General features: G+C 40.9%; 1 protein-coding gene across 1 annotated transcript; it reads left to right on the top strand.

Moving 5' to 3' along the window:
- The first annotated feature begins 2,820 nt into the window (after positions 1-2,820).
- On the top strand, positions 2,821-16,065 carry sypl1 (synaptophysin-like 1). The gene is made up of 5 exons (XM_067999145.1): positions 2,821-2,940; positions 4,323-4,444; positions 6,141-6,336; positions 12,024-12,212; positions 14,385-16,065. Exons 1-5 carry the CDS (start codon positions 2,821-2,823, stop codon positions 14,517-14,519), a joined length of 762 nt encoding a protein of 253 aa, XP_067855246.1. The 3' UTR covers positions 14,520-16,065.
- Positions 16,066-17,944: the final 1,879 nt, after the last annotated feature.

Genomic DNA, 17,944 nt, shown 5'->3' with positions numbered 1-17,944 from the left:
CCCACTTTGTTGTTAGAGTTTAGAAGAATGAGAGGTGATCTCATTGAAACGTATAAGATTCTGAGAGGGCTTGACAGGGTAGATGCTGTGAGGCTATTTCTCCTGGCTGGAGAGTCCAGAACTAGGGGTATAGTCTCAGGATAAGGGGCTGGCCGTTTAGGACTGAGATGAGGAGAAATGTCTTTACTCAGAGGGTTGTGAATCTTTGGAATTCTCTACCCCAGAGGGCTGCGGATGCTGAGTCATTGAGTATATTCAAGGCTGAGATCGATAGATTTTTTGGACACGAAGGGAATCCAGGGTTATGGGGATCAGGCGGGAAAGTGGAGTTGAGGTCGAAGATTGGCGATGATCTTATTGAATGGTGGAGCAGGTTCGAGGGGCTGCATGGCCTACTCTTGCTCCTGTTTTTTATGTTCTTATGTTTCCATTGCTTAATTTAAGCTATTGGATGATTCAATTTTTTTGTGCCTTTGACTTTGAATCATCAGTTGAGACTGTATTGAGATAGGTGTTGTATCAGTTTTATTTTCACTTGTGTATTGTCGTGGCACTGCTGTGGAAAGGTTTTCTCCTACTTTAGTGATACAAACACATTAGCTCTGTGGAACAGAACTTAAGAAAAAGATCAAAAAACACCACCTTCTCGAGGGCAATTAGGGATAGGCAATAAATGGTGGCCTTGTCAGTGACGCCCACATCCCATGAATTAATAAAAAATTATAATTATTCAAACCCATGAGCTAGTATTTTTCACTAAAATAAAATGTGGTAAAACTCCTTCATGTTGCTGAGGGTGAAATTAATTAACGACTTTAATGAATCCTTTGCAGTCATAGAAGATGATTGGGGAGGATTGAAGAATGTGCACAAAGGACCTGAGTAACCTTCGTGAACTTCTCAGGACTCACTCTTGCAGTTTGATATTGTCCAGACTTTTCGGGTATGTCTCACCCCGCCAGCGTGCTCTCAACATCTTTTCTCCATATACAGTCTCAACCATTTGCACAGTCCAAGCTTAGCACGGGCAGCAGCCAGTCCCACGGTGTCAAATAGCGCTAGCCATTTGCCATCACTATAGGAGTCAATACTAGCGCATGGGGTTAGAATTTTTAAAAAAGTTTTGTTGTTCAACACAGCTAATGGGTTCCTATCACTACTGTGGGAGAAAACCTTTCCACAGACCAGTGAAGTGACGAGACACAAGTTAAATTAATATGTATTAAGCACGTTGACTATTTCGGAAAGTTCAATAAGTACTTATCTCTTTAAACAGCTCTTCTGATTTCAGGCAAAGCAGAGTCTTCGAGCAGTTTCAGTCAGCTGTTTGCACCTCGTTAAAGTGCGATTACCTTAGTGATGAGATTCTGACTGCAACTGCGAACAATTGGGAGAGGCAGTTGCTGAATGGAGATTTCTTGTTTATTTTTAAATATGTTGGTTACTTACCATTTTGGTTTTACCGTATAGCAGGCAAATCACATTAACACCAAATAAGCGGTGGGAACTGTGTTGCTTCATTATCTACCCTTTCAGAAAGAAATAATTACGTGTTATATTTTAGGGATTGTTAGCAGTGTTGGTTGGAGTGTTAGCAGGGTGTTGGACTGATGGCGAGTTATGAAAGTTGTTTTTATGAGTAAGGTGGCACAGGCCTGACTATAGCTGCCATTCAATATTGTGATAATTTTTGAGTAATAGTTCTTCATGAATTACACGGTTGTGAAACTGTCTTGCCTAGTATAATAACATTCTGTCTCCTGGAATATATTTTGTAATATTCTCCATTTGAAAGTGAAAATAACTTAAAGGAGGAAGAAAATGTAGGAGAAGGGTGAGAGTTATGAAGGTCATGTATTTCTCCCACCTCGCTGGAGAGTCACTCCATTGATGCCTGCATATGAATGGGATGAAGACCATTGGCCTGGATGCTATTAGGGACGATTGCGACTGTCCTTGCTTCCAGTTGGCAAATGTTTGGAAAACTGCTTCAGTGCATGCTGCCTTTTGTTGCTGTCCCAATAGCACGCGACTGTGAAGTGAGTCATAAAGAGCTCTTCCAGTAATTAAGATGCACGTTGCATTTGCAAACCTGCATCTTAATGTGAAAGCAATTAGAAATTGGCAGGAAAAAATTGGCAGTGCCCAGCTTCCGATTTGTTGGAAGAAGTTATTGGACTATGCAATGCAGCGACCTGCTTTTCCCTCAGATCAGCTAACTTGGTACAGATCAGGGATTGAAGTTGGAGTCGTCCTGGACCATACACGAAATTGACGGGCGGGAAAAGACCAGCTGATCCATCAAGCCTTCTCCACGCACGTAATGGCCGAAACATCATGACTCAACACTTCCTTCCCCCCCCCCCCCCCCCCCATAGCCATGTAATGTCCAACCACCAGAGAAAAAACCTAGGGCCATTGAGGGGAAACAATACTCTGAAAAATTCCTTCTCCAACCCCCTCAGGTGATCAAAACCAGTCCAGGAGATCACTTGGACCATGTGTTATCTGTAAAGACATTTGCCTTCAATATGATGTGTTCTTTGCTTCAGTCAAGAACCAGTCCAGCTCCCTCTTGAAAGCATACAGAGAGTCCATACCCGCCACACCAGCCGGCAATGTATTCCAGAGGCTCATTATGAAGCGCAAAGTGCCATTTTGTTTCCCCCTGGGAGCAGAGTTTTCAAGGAAGTGGGACCATAATTTACTGATGAGAATGGTGCAGTGCTGACATTTTAGGCTAAGTGGTGAGCAGCAGGCAGCATGGTGACTGGGTAGCAACAAGATGGCAGCAGTGTCAAGAGATTTGTAATGGGCAAAATGGCTTTGCTCAGAAGACCTCCGCTTCAGAATTATGACCTGTTGCTGGTGTTTTGTAGGGTTTCAGGATTCCTGCTGAATCTTCTAAATGGTGAGCGCCATCTAAATGGGTTCTTTTGGGCGAGTTGGAAAGTGACTTCTGTCGAAGAATTTTTAAATTTATCCTTCTGTCCTGGTATGAACGGAAGTTCTTGGAATAGAAGAGAGGGATAAAGATAAATGGGGTGAAATTCTGCTTGGCGTGCCATGAGTTCTTTAATTGGTGCTGAGCTGAAGTCTCCGTTATGGAGTTCGAGGTCCAATGAGTGCAGTGCAGTCTTTAAAAATGTAAATTCAAAGCTGAATTTTGGAGGGCTGGGTCCTTGTGAGGAATATTTGAACATCAAGACCCTGCCCTTTTTTATGATTTGAGTGTTTAGTTCCACTCGTGTGCACAAATAAATAAATATATATATATATATATACAGCTCTGTTCTGACTGACACTCACATTTCCGAGTTGGTGCGTTTGGCAAAGATTCAATAAAAAGGGAATTGGATAAATACTTGAAGGGGGGGAAAAAGAAAAATCTGTGCTGTATCATTCTATGATTCTAAATCAAAAAGTTGCAATCGTTCACATCTCTGACTCGAGCTTGCGTAATACAGGCTTCTTTTCATTGTAGTTAGTGACAATGTCACCAAGCACACTAGTGCTTCTACTAACATGGCTTCAGTATTTCAGGAAAGATTGAAATTTGTTTATTGCTGGAATGGTTCCTTCATCGTTGCTGGGTCAAAATCCTGGAACTCCCTTCCTAACTGTGGGAGAACCGTCACCACACGGACTGCAGCGGTTCAAGAAGGCGGCTCACCACCACCTTCTCGAGGGCAATTAGGGATAGGTAATAAATGCCGGCCTCGCCAGCGACGCCCACATCCCATGAACGAATAAAAAAAAAAATTTTTTTTGGAAAATACCTGTTGTATCATAATTTAAGACAGTAATGATTGGAATCTTGTCATAACTATTCAACAAAAAATGTGCTGAACTGAAAATATACTCCTAGTAGCACACTTTAATTTAAGCCACTTTTATCATATTGGAGTGCAGTGGAGTATAGATGGGTTGGCCTTGGGCTAACAATGACACTCCTAAACATAAATGACCCGACCTCTGTAGAGTGAATGGCAGTAGAGATCCAGTTTTGGTTTCGCTCTGACAGGACCTGAGCATCTGCTGCTCTTTGTCAAATAAGATTTTCTTTCATGTAATCTTTGAGCTTTCAAAGGTGCTCACCGCTGCCCTATATCCCACTACCGCACCATTTAGTGTGTTTTCCAGCAAACTATCAGTGATCTCTCATTTGGTATTTTAAAAGCTAGCAAGTGGATTAAAATTTGAACAGCCAGCTACTAACTATTAAGTACTTTTAAAAGCAATAAAGATTGCTGAAAAATTAAAATTTGTTTTCATCACTTAATGGATTTCTGTGTTCCTCCCTTTTTAAAAAAAAAAATCAGATATTTGCAATTTTTGGATTTGCAACATGTGGCGGATTCAGTGGCAAAACTGCTTTGTCTGTGAAATGTAAAGGCTCTAACGACTCTCAAGAACTTACTGCAGCCTTCCAGTATCCATTCAGGTTAGTGCGTTTTGGGCTTTATTGAACACCTCAGTTTGACTGAGTTAAAGCAAGAAAAATGCAGTCACATAAGCTTGCCTGGGGACAGGACAGGTGCATAGATTAATAACTTAATTATAGATTGGCTGCTCCTGTGACCTGATCTGAAATTGTATGAGTTGTACTAAAAACAGAAAATGCTGGAAATACTCCACAGATGACTGACCTGCTGACTATTTCCAGCATTTTCTGTTTTTATTTCAGATTTCCAGCATCCGCAGTATTTTGGTTTTATTTGTGAGTTGTATTATTGTTTGAAGTAGTATTGCCAGTATCAAGTCAAATTCTAGAAGCTTCATAATGTTGTAACTTTTAATTTGTGCAGAATATAGAATGCGATATTGCACTCCCCTAAGTTAGATTAGCTTTGTAGTTCTGCTGTTTCATGAGCAGGTTTAATTCTTCATACATCTTGATGCTTTATTTAAATGGAAGCGTCCAGAGATTTTGTGACTGAGCTTGTGTCTGTTGCATTTTGCAATCTTGAATATTTTCTGTATTCAAAAAAAAATTCCCTGGACCTGTCCCAGGACAAGACGCTTCCATTTATTTGCCCAGCTGGCATCCAATGAAACTAACTCCCAAGGTAAGTGTAGTGTACTCAATATGTATCTTGGTGACCTGGTCAGTATTCCTTAATGTGTTACAAGATTATACACTAACATTTTACTATCCATTATTGAGGTGCAGAAATATTCCCATTGCCATCCAGTTTTGGCAAACAGAAAAATTAACTTCTTGACCTCCAAGTATCCTTCGGCTTTATGCAATTGAAAAAAAAATGTTCTCAACCAAATTTTCTCCTTTTTTAAATTCCAAAAAACATTGATTCCTTGCTGAGGTACAGTTCCACAGGAATCAGCGATCCTGCAGTTCCACACTCAAATAGTCGTTATTCATGAGTGTCCTCAAGCAGCATTCACACTCGTACACTTCCAGCAGGATTTGCTAGGTAGTCATTTGAGTGATCACCCTGGCTAGATTTTGCTCTTCCTCACCCCTAACCTGGGGTCCTGAGGCCAATTGCAGTGCCTCTATTACCACTCTGTCTGAGATCAGCCAGCTCAGCATGGACTGATCAAACCCAAGCCTTCTTTATTTGTAGAGCTCAGCCACTTCCAGAATAAACGCTCTGAGCTAGCAGGTGTGAAGCTTTAAAGACTTTATTTTTCTTTCTTCCCCCTCCCCCCTCCCCTTCTACTACCTTTTCCCAATGGAATTGCTTATGGTGAATGCAGCCTTGCTTCTCCTAGAAGGTGGCACTCTCCTGGTTGCGACCAGTTCTCCGCTGACCTGTGTGCTATTTCATGAGCAGGGTGAGCTGACTCCACTTTGCCAAGACCACTTCCACAAACCTGTCCCAGGACAAGACATTTCCATTTATTTGCTTAGCCAGCATCTAGTGAAAGAGTCCCACAGTAAGTGATGTAGACGGGGAATAAATGAGGTAGTCTTATCCCTATAATAGCAACATGTTGAGTGCAGAGCAGTTATCGTATTAGCATGTAAATGATGTCTTCCACGTGTACTTTCCCAGAAGTTGGAAGGTGACTGCACAGTTAACCATTTTTGGGAAGAAATTTTGATAGAGAGGAAGTAGGCAGCAAATATAACTTTCGTATAAAAGTAATTTTAAATTTTGTACAATATTTTCCAGGTTGAACTCTATTGTGATTGTCCCCTCGAACACATGCAACCACAGTAAAAGTATCTACCTAATGGGAGATTTTTCATCCTCTGCTGAGTTTTTTGTTGCGATCGCAGTGTTGGCCTTTCTCTACTGTATGGCCGCCCTTGTTCTGTATGTTGGGTACTTCCATGTGTACCGTGATGGCAACCGTGGGCCGATGATTGTGAGTATCTCAAGGAATATTTCCATTAAACTACTGTGGGGGTGACTGTACACATCACTAATATGGTTAGAACCTGATCAAGTCGTAGCAGTTGATAGATTGAAGTATTTAATCCTGATCAACCTTGAGCCATCTGGGATAAAGTCAATGAGGATATATGGAGGGGGTGGGTCAAATAAAACAAAGGAGTATGTGATGATGTCAGATCTTTACTATGCATATAGCCTGTCCATCTGATCGGAGTCCTAACTTCAATCGATACTCTTAAGTAAGCTTTCACACATAAATGAATAGCGCAGCAGGCTCGGGGCTGAATGGCCTACTCCTGTTCCTATTTTCCTACAAATAAGCTATTGCTACAAGTGAGTTAACTGAGTTTTGTATATTTAGAGCCCTGTTAGGCCACAGAGCCAACTTTAAAATGCCCACTTGTGTATTTCTTTTGATTGACTCGGATATTCCTTGTGTCCTGTTCCAAATTACATACATTCAACTAACCAACATATAACCTGCCAACAATTTGACCCTTGCCAGTAAGTCGGGACCTGGGAGTATTGTATCCATAAGCTTCACCTTATGACCAATCAAGGATCTAAATCTTCACAGCATTTGGAAGATTTAATTGTTGATGTTGCAAAATAGAGTATTCCTTCAATGATTTCAGACTTCTGCCTTTAGCACCTGGTATTCTAAAAGCCTCCAGCACAGATGTTTAATGAGGAGGCACTGAAACATTGTGATTGGGGCAGGAAGGGGTGAACCTTCTATTATAAGCAGCTTGTAGCCATATGCTCTTCACCCACGTGTCATATATTGACATGAAATTCAACACCACTCCGAGGCTCTGTGTCGGTCTCTGTTGCCATTAATAGTAAGGTAAAATTATGTGCTGTCAGTCATCAGCACTATGTTGTGGGCTTGCTGCATGTTCCACTCAATTCAAATAGATGCAATTTTTTTAAAATCCCTTTTCAAAACAATAACCAAGTCCTCTTAATTGTTAATCTCTCAAAGGGTTAGAAATAACCCATGGCACGGTTCGGAGAAGAGCAGGGAAGTTCTCCCCGGTGTTCTGGCCAATATTTATGCCTCATTAAACATTTTTTAAAAAAACAGCTTAATGGTCATTATCTCATTGCTATTTGTGGGACCTTGCTGTGTGCAAATTGGCTGCCACGCTTCCTACGTTACAGTGACTACACTTCAAAAGTACTTCATTGGCTGTAAAACGCTTTGGGACGTCCTGAGGCTGTGATAGGCGTTATATAAATGCAAGTTCGTTCTTCTATTCGTTCTTTATTTTCCAATTAACCCACGCTGAGCCCAAATGAATGGGACCATTCCGAGATATTGTGAATGTTTACTGGAATGTTTTTAACCAACTTCCATTGTCTCAAACCAATGTGATGTACAGGAAGCACCAATCTGAATAGACACTTGATCTGAATTTTAGTCTGCATTCCAAGTATGTAGTTGTTCTGTGGATTTATTCCCTTACTTGCGAAATTTAATTTAATATAAATTCCCTGAAATTCCTCCAAGTTTAAGTCCCTAAAAATCCCAAACTGTGACTGTGTTTATTTGTTTTATATTTATATTTTTTAAAATTTGAATCCTGAATAAATGGAAGCATTGTGGTGTGAGGTACCATTTCAAAAATCAGTGTGACTTTAAACAACTTGTCAAGATAAGCTCCTTCTAAACTAGCAAGTGTCATGATATGATTTCCAGTAGTTTGGATACAATGCTTTGACTTGCATCACGTCAGTACATAGTGTAGTATACATGATTCACTCTGATATTCAGTAAACAGAATTCAAAGATTAAAAGTTGTTTCTCTATTTAGTTGGGAAATAGTTAAAAATTGTTGTGCACAGCCCCCCCCCCCCCCCCCCCCCCCCCGGCCCCTGCTGATACATTTAATACCAGAAAAGGTTGATAACATGGGTTTCATGCAGTACCCAGATAGTACTGACGTTTCTGTCTCTGTTACTTCTACATTGATATCTAGCCTGGTCCTAATTGTCCATTTCTTGGTTTCCTTATGGAAAGGCCCTTGATGCAGAAAGGTACCTTCAAATATATCTCCAATTTGGGGAGTGTGTGTTGGAATGGATGAATATCAGTTACAAGCTAGGGTACTTTTTACTCCGTTTAATAGTTTTTAGAGAAGGGGGATATTTTATGTTGAGTATGTTGGTGATGAGCATCTTCCCTGGTTTTATATTTTTAAATATCTGCATGTTTAATGTCTGTAGTTTTTACAGATCTAAATTGCTATTATCATTCAAGATCGAGTCAAAATGGGTAGGAAGGTTCTTAAGATTTAAAATCGCTTGTGATTTTATTTCCTGCTGCACAAATAAAAAGGATGAATTTGAATTGTGGTAAGTTAAATGGCATTTTGGAAAATATTAATTCATCTCGTGGGATCTGTTATATGATTATGGGGTTTGTTCTGTTAAAATCTTCACTCGTCGCAGAGGTATTGTTGGTTGATCTGTTTCCATATGGTAGTTTTCCAGGCTGTGCTCATGAGGTGTTCCTAAATTACTTGTTCATATGTGTGACCTTCTGGAAGCCATCAAAAATAGCATTGTTAAAGGAAGCCACTCTAGGTATTTCCAGTGAGATGGAGACATTGTGGTGATTATACAAGTCAGTGTGACTTGGTGCTCTCAGCTGAGAACAGTGTGCTTTAATTGACTGTTACTAGTTTACATAGTCTCCTCTGTGTCCCAGAATTCATTTTCATAAAAGTGTTGCAACTGAAAAGAAGTAGAATTTAATATTATACTGAAATGTGGGGGAGAGAACGAAAGTAGCTGTTGCTGTTTTATCACAACAAATAAGGTGGTCACTGTACTTTTGATGAAGCAAGTTTTAATTTACAGCAGTGTGCATCATTCAACTAACCTGAATGGTTGGTTGCATGGAACATATTCCATTATTTTACTTAAAGCTTTGCTAGATAAAATTATTTATATTTACACAGGGCTTGAATGAAGTCTAAACTTTATCATTAATTTGTTCACATTTTCTGTAATCTCTCCCCAGTAAATCTGCTTTTAAGTATTTTATTCTAAAAGCCTAAGCAGCAAGGTTGCATTTGGCACTTATTAATTGTGGCTATGACAACAAAATATCGCTGTAACTATGTGTGAATAGATGGTTAGCAACTTGTGTGCCACAGTGACATTGGGGTGGGGGAAGGTTGGTCTGCTCCCTTGATGTTGGCTTGCTTTTTAAGATTTCTTTTCCTAGGCTCCTGGGCCGCCGGAACCTTCTCCACTTTACCTGATTTTCATGCTTCCATTTCCACCTGTCGCATTCCCCCCACCTCCTCAGCTATTCACACATTCTGTATTTTATAAATGTCTTTTATAATTTTTTACAAATTTCTCTCATTATGCCTCCTATCGTCTCGAGCTAATATCACTCACACCATTTAACCATCTCCTGTTTTCCACTTGAGCAGTTTGCAGGCCATTCTATCTTTGTGTGTGCGTGCGTGTTCTATTCCACCCACCCCTCCTTCCCTTTGGTCTGTTCCTTTTTGATTGCTGTCCATTTTGAGATCCTGCAGTTCTGACTAAGGGTCCACACCCGAAAAGGTAACTCTTATATTCTTGGCACAACTGCTGTCTGACCTGCTGAGTGTTTCCAGAATTTATAAATTTTTGTTTGATTTCCAGCATCTGAGTTTTTTCTCTTTGTTTGTGATGTTGATGTTCCTTTGTTCTAGTGATACTTATCTGTTTCCCTTCCAGAAGTGAGTTCACTGCAGTTTCTATCCAGAATGCTACTTGGATTGCTGGATCTGAAATGTGAAGTGACACCCATGGAGTAGTTTGAACTTGTCTATATGTTATCACTAACACTGAAAATCACAGAAACTGTCAGTAGTTGCAAATGCCTTTTATTGTTTGCTGTACAGTGCAGGACAGAGATGAAAAGTGTTTATTTTTACTGGTGAAATGGTTTGTAATACAACTACAATTCATGTTTGTTCAATATTCAGGTTTATTATTTGATAACAGTATAGGTGAAGTTAACAGTACAAATCCACTATCCCTTCGTTTTCAGGATGTCTAGGTTTTGATAGTACAAGTAGAACACGCTTTTCCCCCACTACAGCTATGGCTAAATTCTTGAGGGAATTTATCTTTCTCTCCACCCCCACCCCAAACTACCAGTTGAATCAATACTTGGGTCATTACTCCATTGGCGGCCGTGCCTTCAGCTGTCTAGGCCATAAGCTCTGGAATTCCCTCCCTAAACCACTCCTGCTTTAAGACCCTCCTTAAAACCTACCTCTTTAATCAAGCTTTTGGTTACCTGTCCTAATATCTCCATACATGGCTCAATATTGTTTTTTGTCTGATTACGCTCCTGTGAAGTGCCTCGGGATGTTTTACTACGTTAAAGGAGCTACATAAATGCAAGTTGTTGTAATGGGTGGTCCATCTTGACTTCAGTGTCTCTGGACAGTAGGGCACTAGAATAGTCGGCTGCATTGTTCAACGTGGCTTTTTGGCCACTTGAAGTTGACTGTGTTTTAAGAAGGACAGGAGTGAAGAAAGTGAATTGAAGGAATAAAACGAATGGCTTTCATATCGTGTGTGGGACTGTTCTGCACATGTTTTTGCCAGCAACTGCGGGTCCTGAGGCTTGAACTGTGTAAAGCAAACAACCAAGTGTCTAATTTAGTATTGTTCAGCCGTTAAACATTCCCATGGTATTGGATGTTGGTTTCAGCATTGAATTGGTTTGGTTTCAAACTTGTTAATAATCCTCATCAAAAGACTTTGGATGGTTTATTTTCCAGTTATGCTTTCCAAACGTTTAGGAGACTGGCATAGTATTCTTTCCCTCCCCTGAGATGTTGACATTTTTTTAACTGTTTGTTTAGCATTGTATCTATGAAGTCAGCCAGGAGTTAAATATGAAATAAGTATCCATCAAATTTAAATGTGCAAACAAAAAAAAGTTGGGTTTATCATTTTAAAAAGTTTGGGAAGTTATTCAGGTTCTGGAAGTAAGAATTGATGTTAATTTGTGCGGCACACTTTGTTACAATCTGCCATTTGGCTGCGAGACAAACCATTATTATGGGGGAAGGCTGTTGTGTTTATCCCATTTTTTTCCTCTCCATTCCTGCTTCCCTTGCATCTCCCCTGGACAATGAATTAAAGCTGGACTAAGAAGGGTTCTATGTGTTAGTTTGAATTACTTTTTCTTTTGCACAAATCCACGTGTACTGGGCTTTCCTGTATTTTTGCTTATTGTGAGGATGCAAATACTGCAGAAAATTGAGATACCGAGTCCTGAACTTCGGTCTGTATCCAATATTTTTGTCAGTTAGTTGCTGGTTTTCAGGTCTAGCTGACCTCTGTTAAGTTTATCAAATGGTGCTAAATCTTTATCTGTTCATTATCAATTTGCCATGAGCAGAAATCAAGCCCCTAAATCGATCCAGGGTGTATTTAGCGGATCCCTGACATTAGTTTTTTATTCCATTGTGACCGCTGCATTTATTTAAGATGAGAACAGTGACATTTGGTTTCATAACACTTCCTGTTTGACTTAAATCACCTCATGAGAAGTCAATAAATTGTTTATTGAGATCGATCATTTCTTTTTAAAAAATGTTTTGAACTGCACTTTTATTTCCTGTTATTTTCTAGGACTTTGTTGTGACAGTGATTTTTGCCTTCTTGTGGTTGGTGTGCTCTTCAGCTTGGGGGAAAGGCCTCACTGATCTCAAATATGCTACAAATCCAGAAGTCATCAAAGACAATGTTCCAATTTGCAAAGAATTGGATCTATGTACTTCAGCAGGCGTGTCCAGCATGGGAAGTTTGAATGTTTCTGTGGTATGTGCACTTGCTTTTATTTAATCCTCCGTCTCCACCGATCTTGTGGTTCAATTATTTCCCCGCAATATTTGGTTGGATGTCAACTCATTTAAATTAGACATTGTATTAAGGCTTAAATAATGCAGTGAGAAAATTACCAGCACACTCGGAGGGAGGGGATGGGGGAGACTCACACTGGGTAAATTACTTTTTTTGAGGTGCTTCATGTGTGATGTCCCTTCCCCTGCTGTATATCGTTAATTCGATTTGTTGTGTCGTTCCTATTGAGACTTAAAAATCCCTCTCTCATGCCTTTTGATCTGAAAACTTCAAATATATCATTTTCAAATCCTGTCTGAGAAGATTGGTTCTGAGTGCTCACTGAGGGCTGTGGGATTCTGCTGTAACTAATGCCCACAGTAGGTGCGTCCAGCATATCATGTTATGGCCTTGTGACAAATTAGTGTGTAGTTCTACACCATGACATTCTCCTCAGGGTCTGGAAGCACTGTGGAAGAACCAGATCCATTACTAGAGTGAATCCAGTCCCTATTAGGGCTCCAGACCTTCTCCATGTTTATGTAAGAGGCAATACTGCCAGTTGGTAACTACACAGAGTTACTACATTCTGTTGGTACTTGAACAGAAGGTTCAGTGCCAGTTGGCAGCAAGTTGTCCACTGGTGTTGGTTGCAGCTGGCATCACCCATTTGTGTCTCCATGCCAGTCAACACTGGTTGGCACCGGCTGAGGAAGAGACCCTGTTAATAAGTGCCATCCAGAATTGGCCTTGATACTGGTCTACAGCAGGACACTTCTATTTCCCCCTGGTGTCAGAAGCCCTTCTTCTCGCTGCCTGGGAGATGTGTGGTGCTAACTGGCACCCCCACCCCTGTTTGCAGGTTTGGGGTGGGGGAGGGGAGTAGTTTTTTTTTTATTCGTTCATGGGATGTGGGCGTCGCTGGCGAGGCCGGCATTTATTGCCCATCCCTAATTGCCCTTGAGAAGGTGGTGGTGAGCCGCTGCTGTCCGTGTGGTGACGGTTCTCCCACAGTGCTGTTAGGAAGGGAGTTCCAGGATTTTGACCCAGCGACGATGAAGGAACAGCGATATGTTTCCAAGTCGGGATGCTGTGTGACTTGGAGGGGAACGTGCAGGTGATGTTGTTCCCATGTGCCTGCTGCTCTTGTCCTTCTAGGTGGTAGAGGTCGCGGGTTTGGGAGGAGCTGTCGAAGAAGCCTTGGCGAGTTGCTGCAGTGCATCCTGTGGATGGTACACACTGCAGCCACTGTGCGCCGGTGGTGAAGGGAGTGAATGTTTAGGGTGGTGGATGGGGTGCCAATCAAGCGGGCTACTTTGTCCTGGATGGTGTCAAGCTTCGAGTGTTGTTGGAGCTGCACTCATCCAAGCAAATGGAGAGTATTCCATCACACTCCTGACTTGTGCCTTGTAGATGGTGGAAAGACTTTGGGAGTCAGGAGGTGAGTCACTCGCCACAGAATACCCAGCCTCTGACCTGCTCTTGTAGCCACAGTATTTATATGGCTGGTCCAGTTAAGTTTCTGGTCAATGGTGACCCCCAGGATGTTGATGGTGGGGGATTCGGCAATGGTAATGCCGTTGAATGTCAAGGGGAGGTGGTTAGATGCTCTCTTGTTGGAGATGGTCATTGCCTGGCACTTACCTGTCGCGAATGTTACTTGCCACTTATGAGCCCAAGCCTGGATGTTGTCCAGGTCTTGCTGCATGCGGGCTCAGACTGCTTCATTATTTGAGGGGTTGTGAATGGAACTGAACACTGTGCATAATCTTCAACTGTTTATAGCCCAGGGGTTCACAGTACTTCCTGACACTGAGAATACTTGAACCCTCACCTTTGGAGGATGAAATCCCCAGCATGCTGGGACATGTGGTCAATGTTGGCAGTACTTTAGACCCCCTTTTTCTTGTCCTAAGATCTGCCTTCTACATATTCCCATGAACTGCTGGAGTCTTTGCATTTCCCTCAGCTCCACTTTACCCCAAAGGGCCACATAGCCATTGATTTCCCCATGGCTCCTGATTGGCAGGCGCTCATGATGGTCTGTACAGTATCTTTTTCTGTAAGTAACTGTAAGGCTGCTTTTAAAGTTGTGGCTCGTGCTGCATCACTTCATTTGATGAAATTTGTTGTTTCATTTCTCCTTTGCAGGTATTTGGTTTCCTCAACATGATCCTATGGTGTGGAAATGCATGGTTCGTGTACAAGGAAACTAGCTGGCATGCTCCACCCGAACCTCCTCGGCAGGATCCAGGGAATGTGGCACCACCACCTCAAAATCCATAGTAATGCAGTTGAAAAATTGTTGAGGCATGTGTTTGCCACCTCACTAAAGCATATACAGTAGGATTCATAATTACTCATAACACTGCATTAGTTTGTTGGGAAATGCATCTGTTGTATTTGCTATTTGTGCTTTTGTGTCATGTGCCTTTGGGGGGGGGGGGAAAGAGAAGATGAATGTGTGTAGTCCCATTTAGTGTTGGGGTTTGCAATGAAAGAATGTGCAGACATTGTCAGTGACAGCATTGGTGATCTGTTACACCACAAGGTTGTAATACAGTGGAGCCCTTTCAAGATCCGTCGAATATGCTAGCTATTTTTGCCTCAGGTGTTGTTTACTGCAGAGTATTTATCATGTATGTTTAAAACCTCTAATGATCAGTAAATGAATACCTGGCAAACTTACTGTTCTCCCATCCCTTTCATCTTGATGCGAAGTCTGAAAGACATGATTTGCATATATTAACAAGCCATTATGGAATACAAAAAGTAGGAAATTGCTCTTGCATCTCCTTGGGCTGAATAAGATATAAAATTTTGATTTTTAAGATTGTCTTTGTACAGTTAGTCTCCTACTTAATCTACATTGTACTGAATATGAATAGCTTTGTACATGAAAGATGTTGATCTTTAATGGGCTGTGCTGTTCTACACAATTCAAGCCTTTGCAACGAGACGCATTTTTATAACGTGACTATAAACACTTTTCAATTTATTTTTCTTTTGTGTTGCTTTTCTTGTACAGAAATTATGAAAGGAGTGTGAAAGGAATAATTTCCTTTGGCCAAATCTGCACTTGCTTTTTCATGTGGTGAGGGGGTGTTAAATCATTGGTTTCTCTGATGCAGTACTTGATGATAAATGGCATTTTTTCAAGTTCTATGTAGTTCTACCCTAAGTTGTCTGATTTTGTTTTTTAGTTGAGAAAAGTGAAAATCCTAATTGTCGTAATGGCTCACTTTCATTGTAAATTACATATTTTGTAAAATGAAGGTTGCTCAATGTAAGCTTGAAAATATTTATGTATCCAAATCCTTGTTTGCTTTATCTCGCAGTCTTAAGATGCCTTGGTTTCTGACTGGTGCTGTTAAATGGCTAAGGGTTGTCAGCATGGTGTAAAGTACCAAATGTATTTGAGCTTTTTTTTTTACACTGCCTCTCCGTTTTTGATTTTGGAACTATGCTTTAGTTTGCTGTTAATCCTCTGCTTCACTAGAAGCTTGTGTGGGGAAGAAGGAGGAAAAAGTTGATTTGCTGCAGAGCCCTGTCTGTCCATCAATTTGTCAGTAAAATAAGTTCTTCAGATTTTCACTGAACTTCAAGTGCCTTTCCCTCGTCAGACACTGGCTTGCATTTTGGAAATGGAATTCTCAGAACAGCCCATGTGATTTGGTTGATGCAGCTGAAAGGTGTAATATCACCTCAATGCGGCACCAGGTGTTTCACCAAACTTGGTAGATGTTCTGGCCTCTTGAGACAGTCTGTTCCATTTGAAAAAGGTCACTGTTTAAGAATTCAGGGAAAAAAATAAAAGATTTTCTGATGACAATGACTTTGTTTTCTTTCTAAATGTTGCTGAAGCAAAACAGTTAATAGCACACAAGCAAACCACATTTGTACCATAAGATTTTTCTTTCTTTTTATTGGTCATTTGAGTTTTACTGTAGTTACACCTGTGTTTTTCTTGCATTATGAATTATTTTTTAAGCAACTTCTCTCCCACATTTATGGGAGAATTCTGTTTCTTCTATTTCTAGTTTTGAACTGTTTGAGTGTTGAAGGTGGCGTGCCAGATGATATTTGAGCTCCAGTACATCCCCTACATCTTGTTTGCAATCTAAGTTTTTTTTTTTGCATAGCAACGAATTGCCAAATGTGGTTTTTGTTTTTAAGTAAGCTTCTTTGGAATTTCATAAATTCAATCATCTGTAACTTAAATGCAACAAATGGCTCAATAGCTCTTACGGTGAAATGTTGAGTTCCCAATTTGAGGCACTTAGATTTCAAATGTGGTTACTCCAGTGAACAAATGTTGCCAGGTCTCTGCAGATCAATCTCTGGAGGAAGGTGCTGGCTCGTGGTCTGTTCTCACTCCCTGCTCCTTCTAACTCCACCAGAAAGGAAGTATATCCATCTCCTGTGCTGTGGAACAAACCATGGAGACACCTGCAGGACAGATAACCTTGCTCTCCTATTCGAGGGTTGCAGCTAACTCCCAACTGTTGCAATTTTACAGGTCGGTTTCAATCCTTTCCCAATTTCCAAACTGGATTCCCAAATTTTGAATGTTCCAGGGAGTATAGTATTTACTGTCTTCAAAACTTCTATTTCCAAACATATGAAATCGATGGGCAGGAAAGGACCAGCTAATCCATCAAGCCTCATGATGGCTGGAGCATCATGACTAGACACCTCCCACAGCAATGTAATCTTCTGGGAGAGGCAAAAGACCCCTTTTGGGGTCAGGATGTCTGATACATGCATAACATTTTACACTCCAAATGTTATCAAAATTATTTCTTCATGAAATAAAGACAATTTGTTTTTTGTTCTCTGGTTGTTAAAAACTTAAGTAATGTTGCATTCTGCACTGGTCTGACATTCCTCTCTGTGTTGCTGGCTTTCAGCGTGAGCTCGTGTAATGGACTGAAAGGGGAAGGCAAAGATGTATTGTGCACTTTGAGAGAGCAAAGCTGAGAAAATTGGTGTGAGGGAGGGGTATGGTACAGTGTGATGGGAGCCTGAGGAGATACTAGAGTCAATGGCATGAAGAATAAGAGTGCTAGTATTTGAAGGTCAGTGAGAGAAGTGCACAGTGAAGAAGGCAGATGGAAAGACTACAATTGGTGGAGGAACAAGATAGAGTTGATGTAAAGGAGTGCATGTGTTGTAAGGAGGAGTCAGAACAAGGCTGAGGATGTATGTGAATTGAAGGATTGAGTGCAATGGAGGAAGCAAGTACTCAGGTGGTACTGTTGTGAGTGAGACAGGAGAGAGGGTAGACAGAATGTGCAGGAGCTAAAGAGATAATGGCTATTGAATTGCAAGATTCATCTGTATAGAAACTACCATTTGAACTGTCTCACAACACTTGAAACTTGGCTTTTAGGCTCATGGCAAAAGGCCGTTTTCCATAAGCAGACCCATGTCTCCAATGAATCGAAACTAGCTTTCTTATACATGCGGCCTTTATGATCGAGCGTTTACTGATACTGCCCAATATCTAGTCCTACAATAGTGAGGCCTGCCTAAATAATAAAACCATTTGTATGAACAAAATACTATAATGTCGCTAAATCAAAAGCAAAATACTGCACGTGCTGGAAATCTGAAATAAAAACAGAAAATGCTGGAGAAGCTCAGCAAGTGAGGCAGCATCTGTGGAGAAAGAACCAGAGTTAATGTTTCAGGTCAAAGACCTTTCATCA

This window comes from Heptranchias perlo, chromosome 18 (genome assembly GCF_035084215.1).
Source record: "Heptranchias perlo isolate sHepPer1 chromosome 18, sHepPer1.hap1, whole genome shotgun sequence".
Classification (NCBI taxonomy): Eukaryota; Metazoa; Chordata; class Chondrichthyes; order Hexanchiformes; family Hexanchidae; genus Heptranchias; species Heptranchias perlo.
This window is presented reverse-complemented; position numbering and strand designations above follow the sequence as displayed.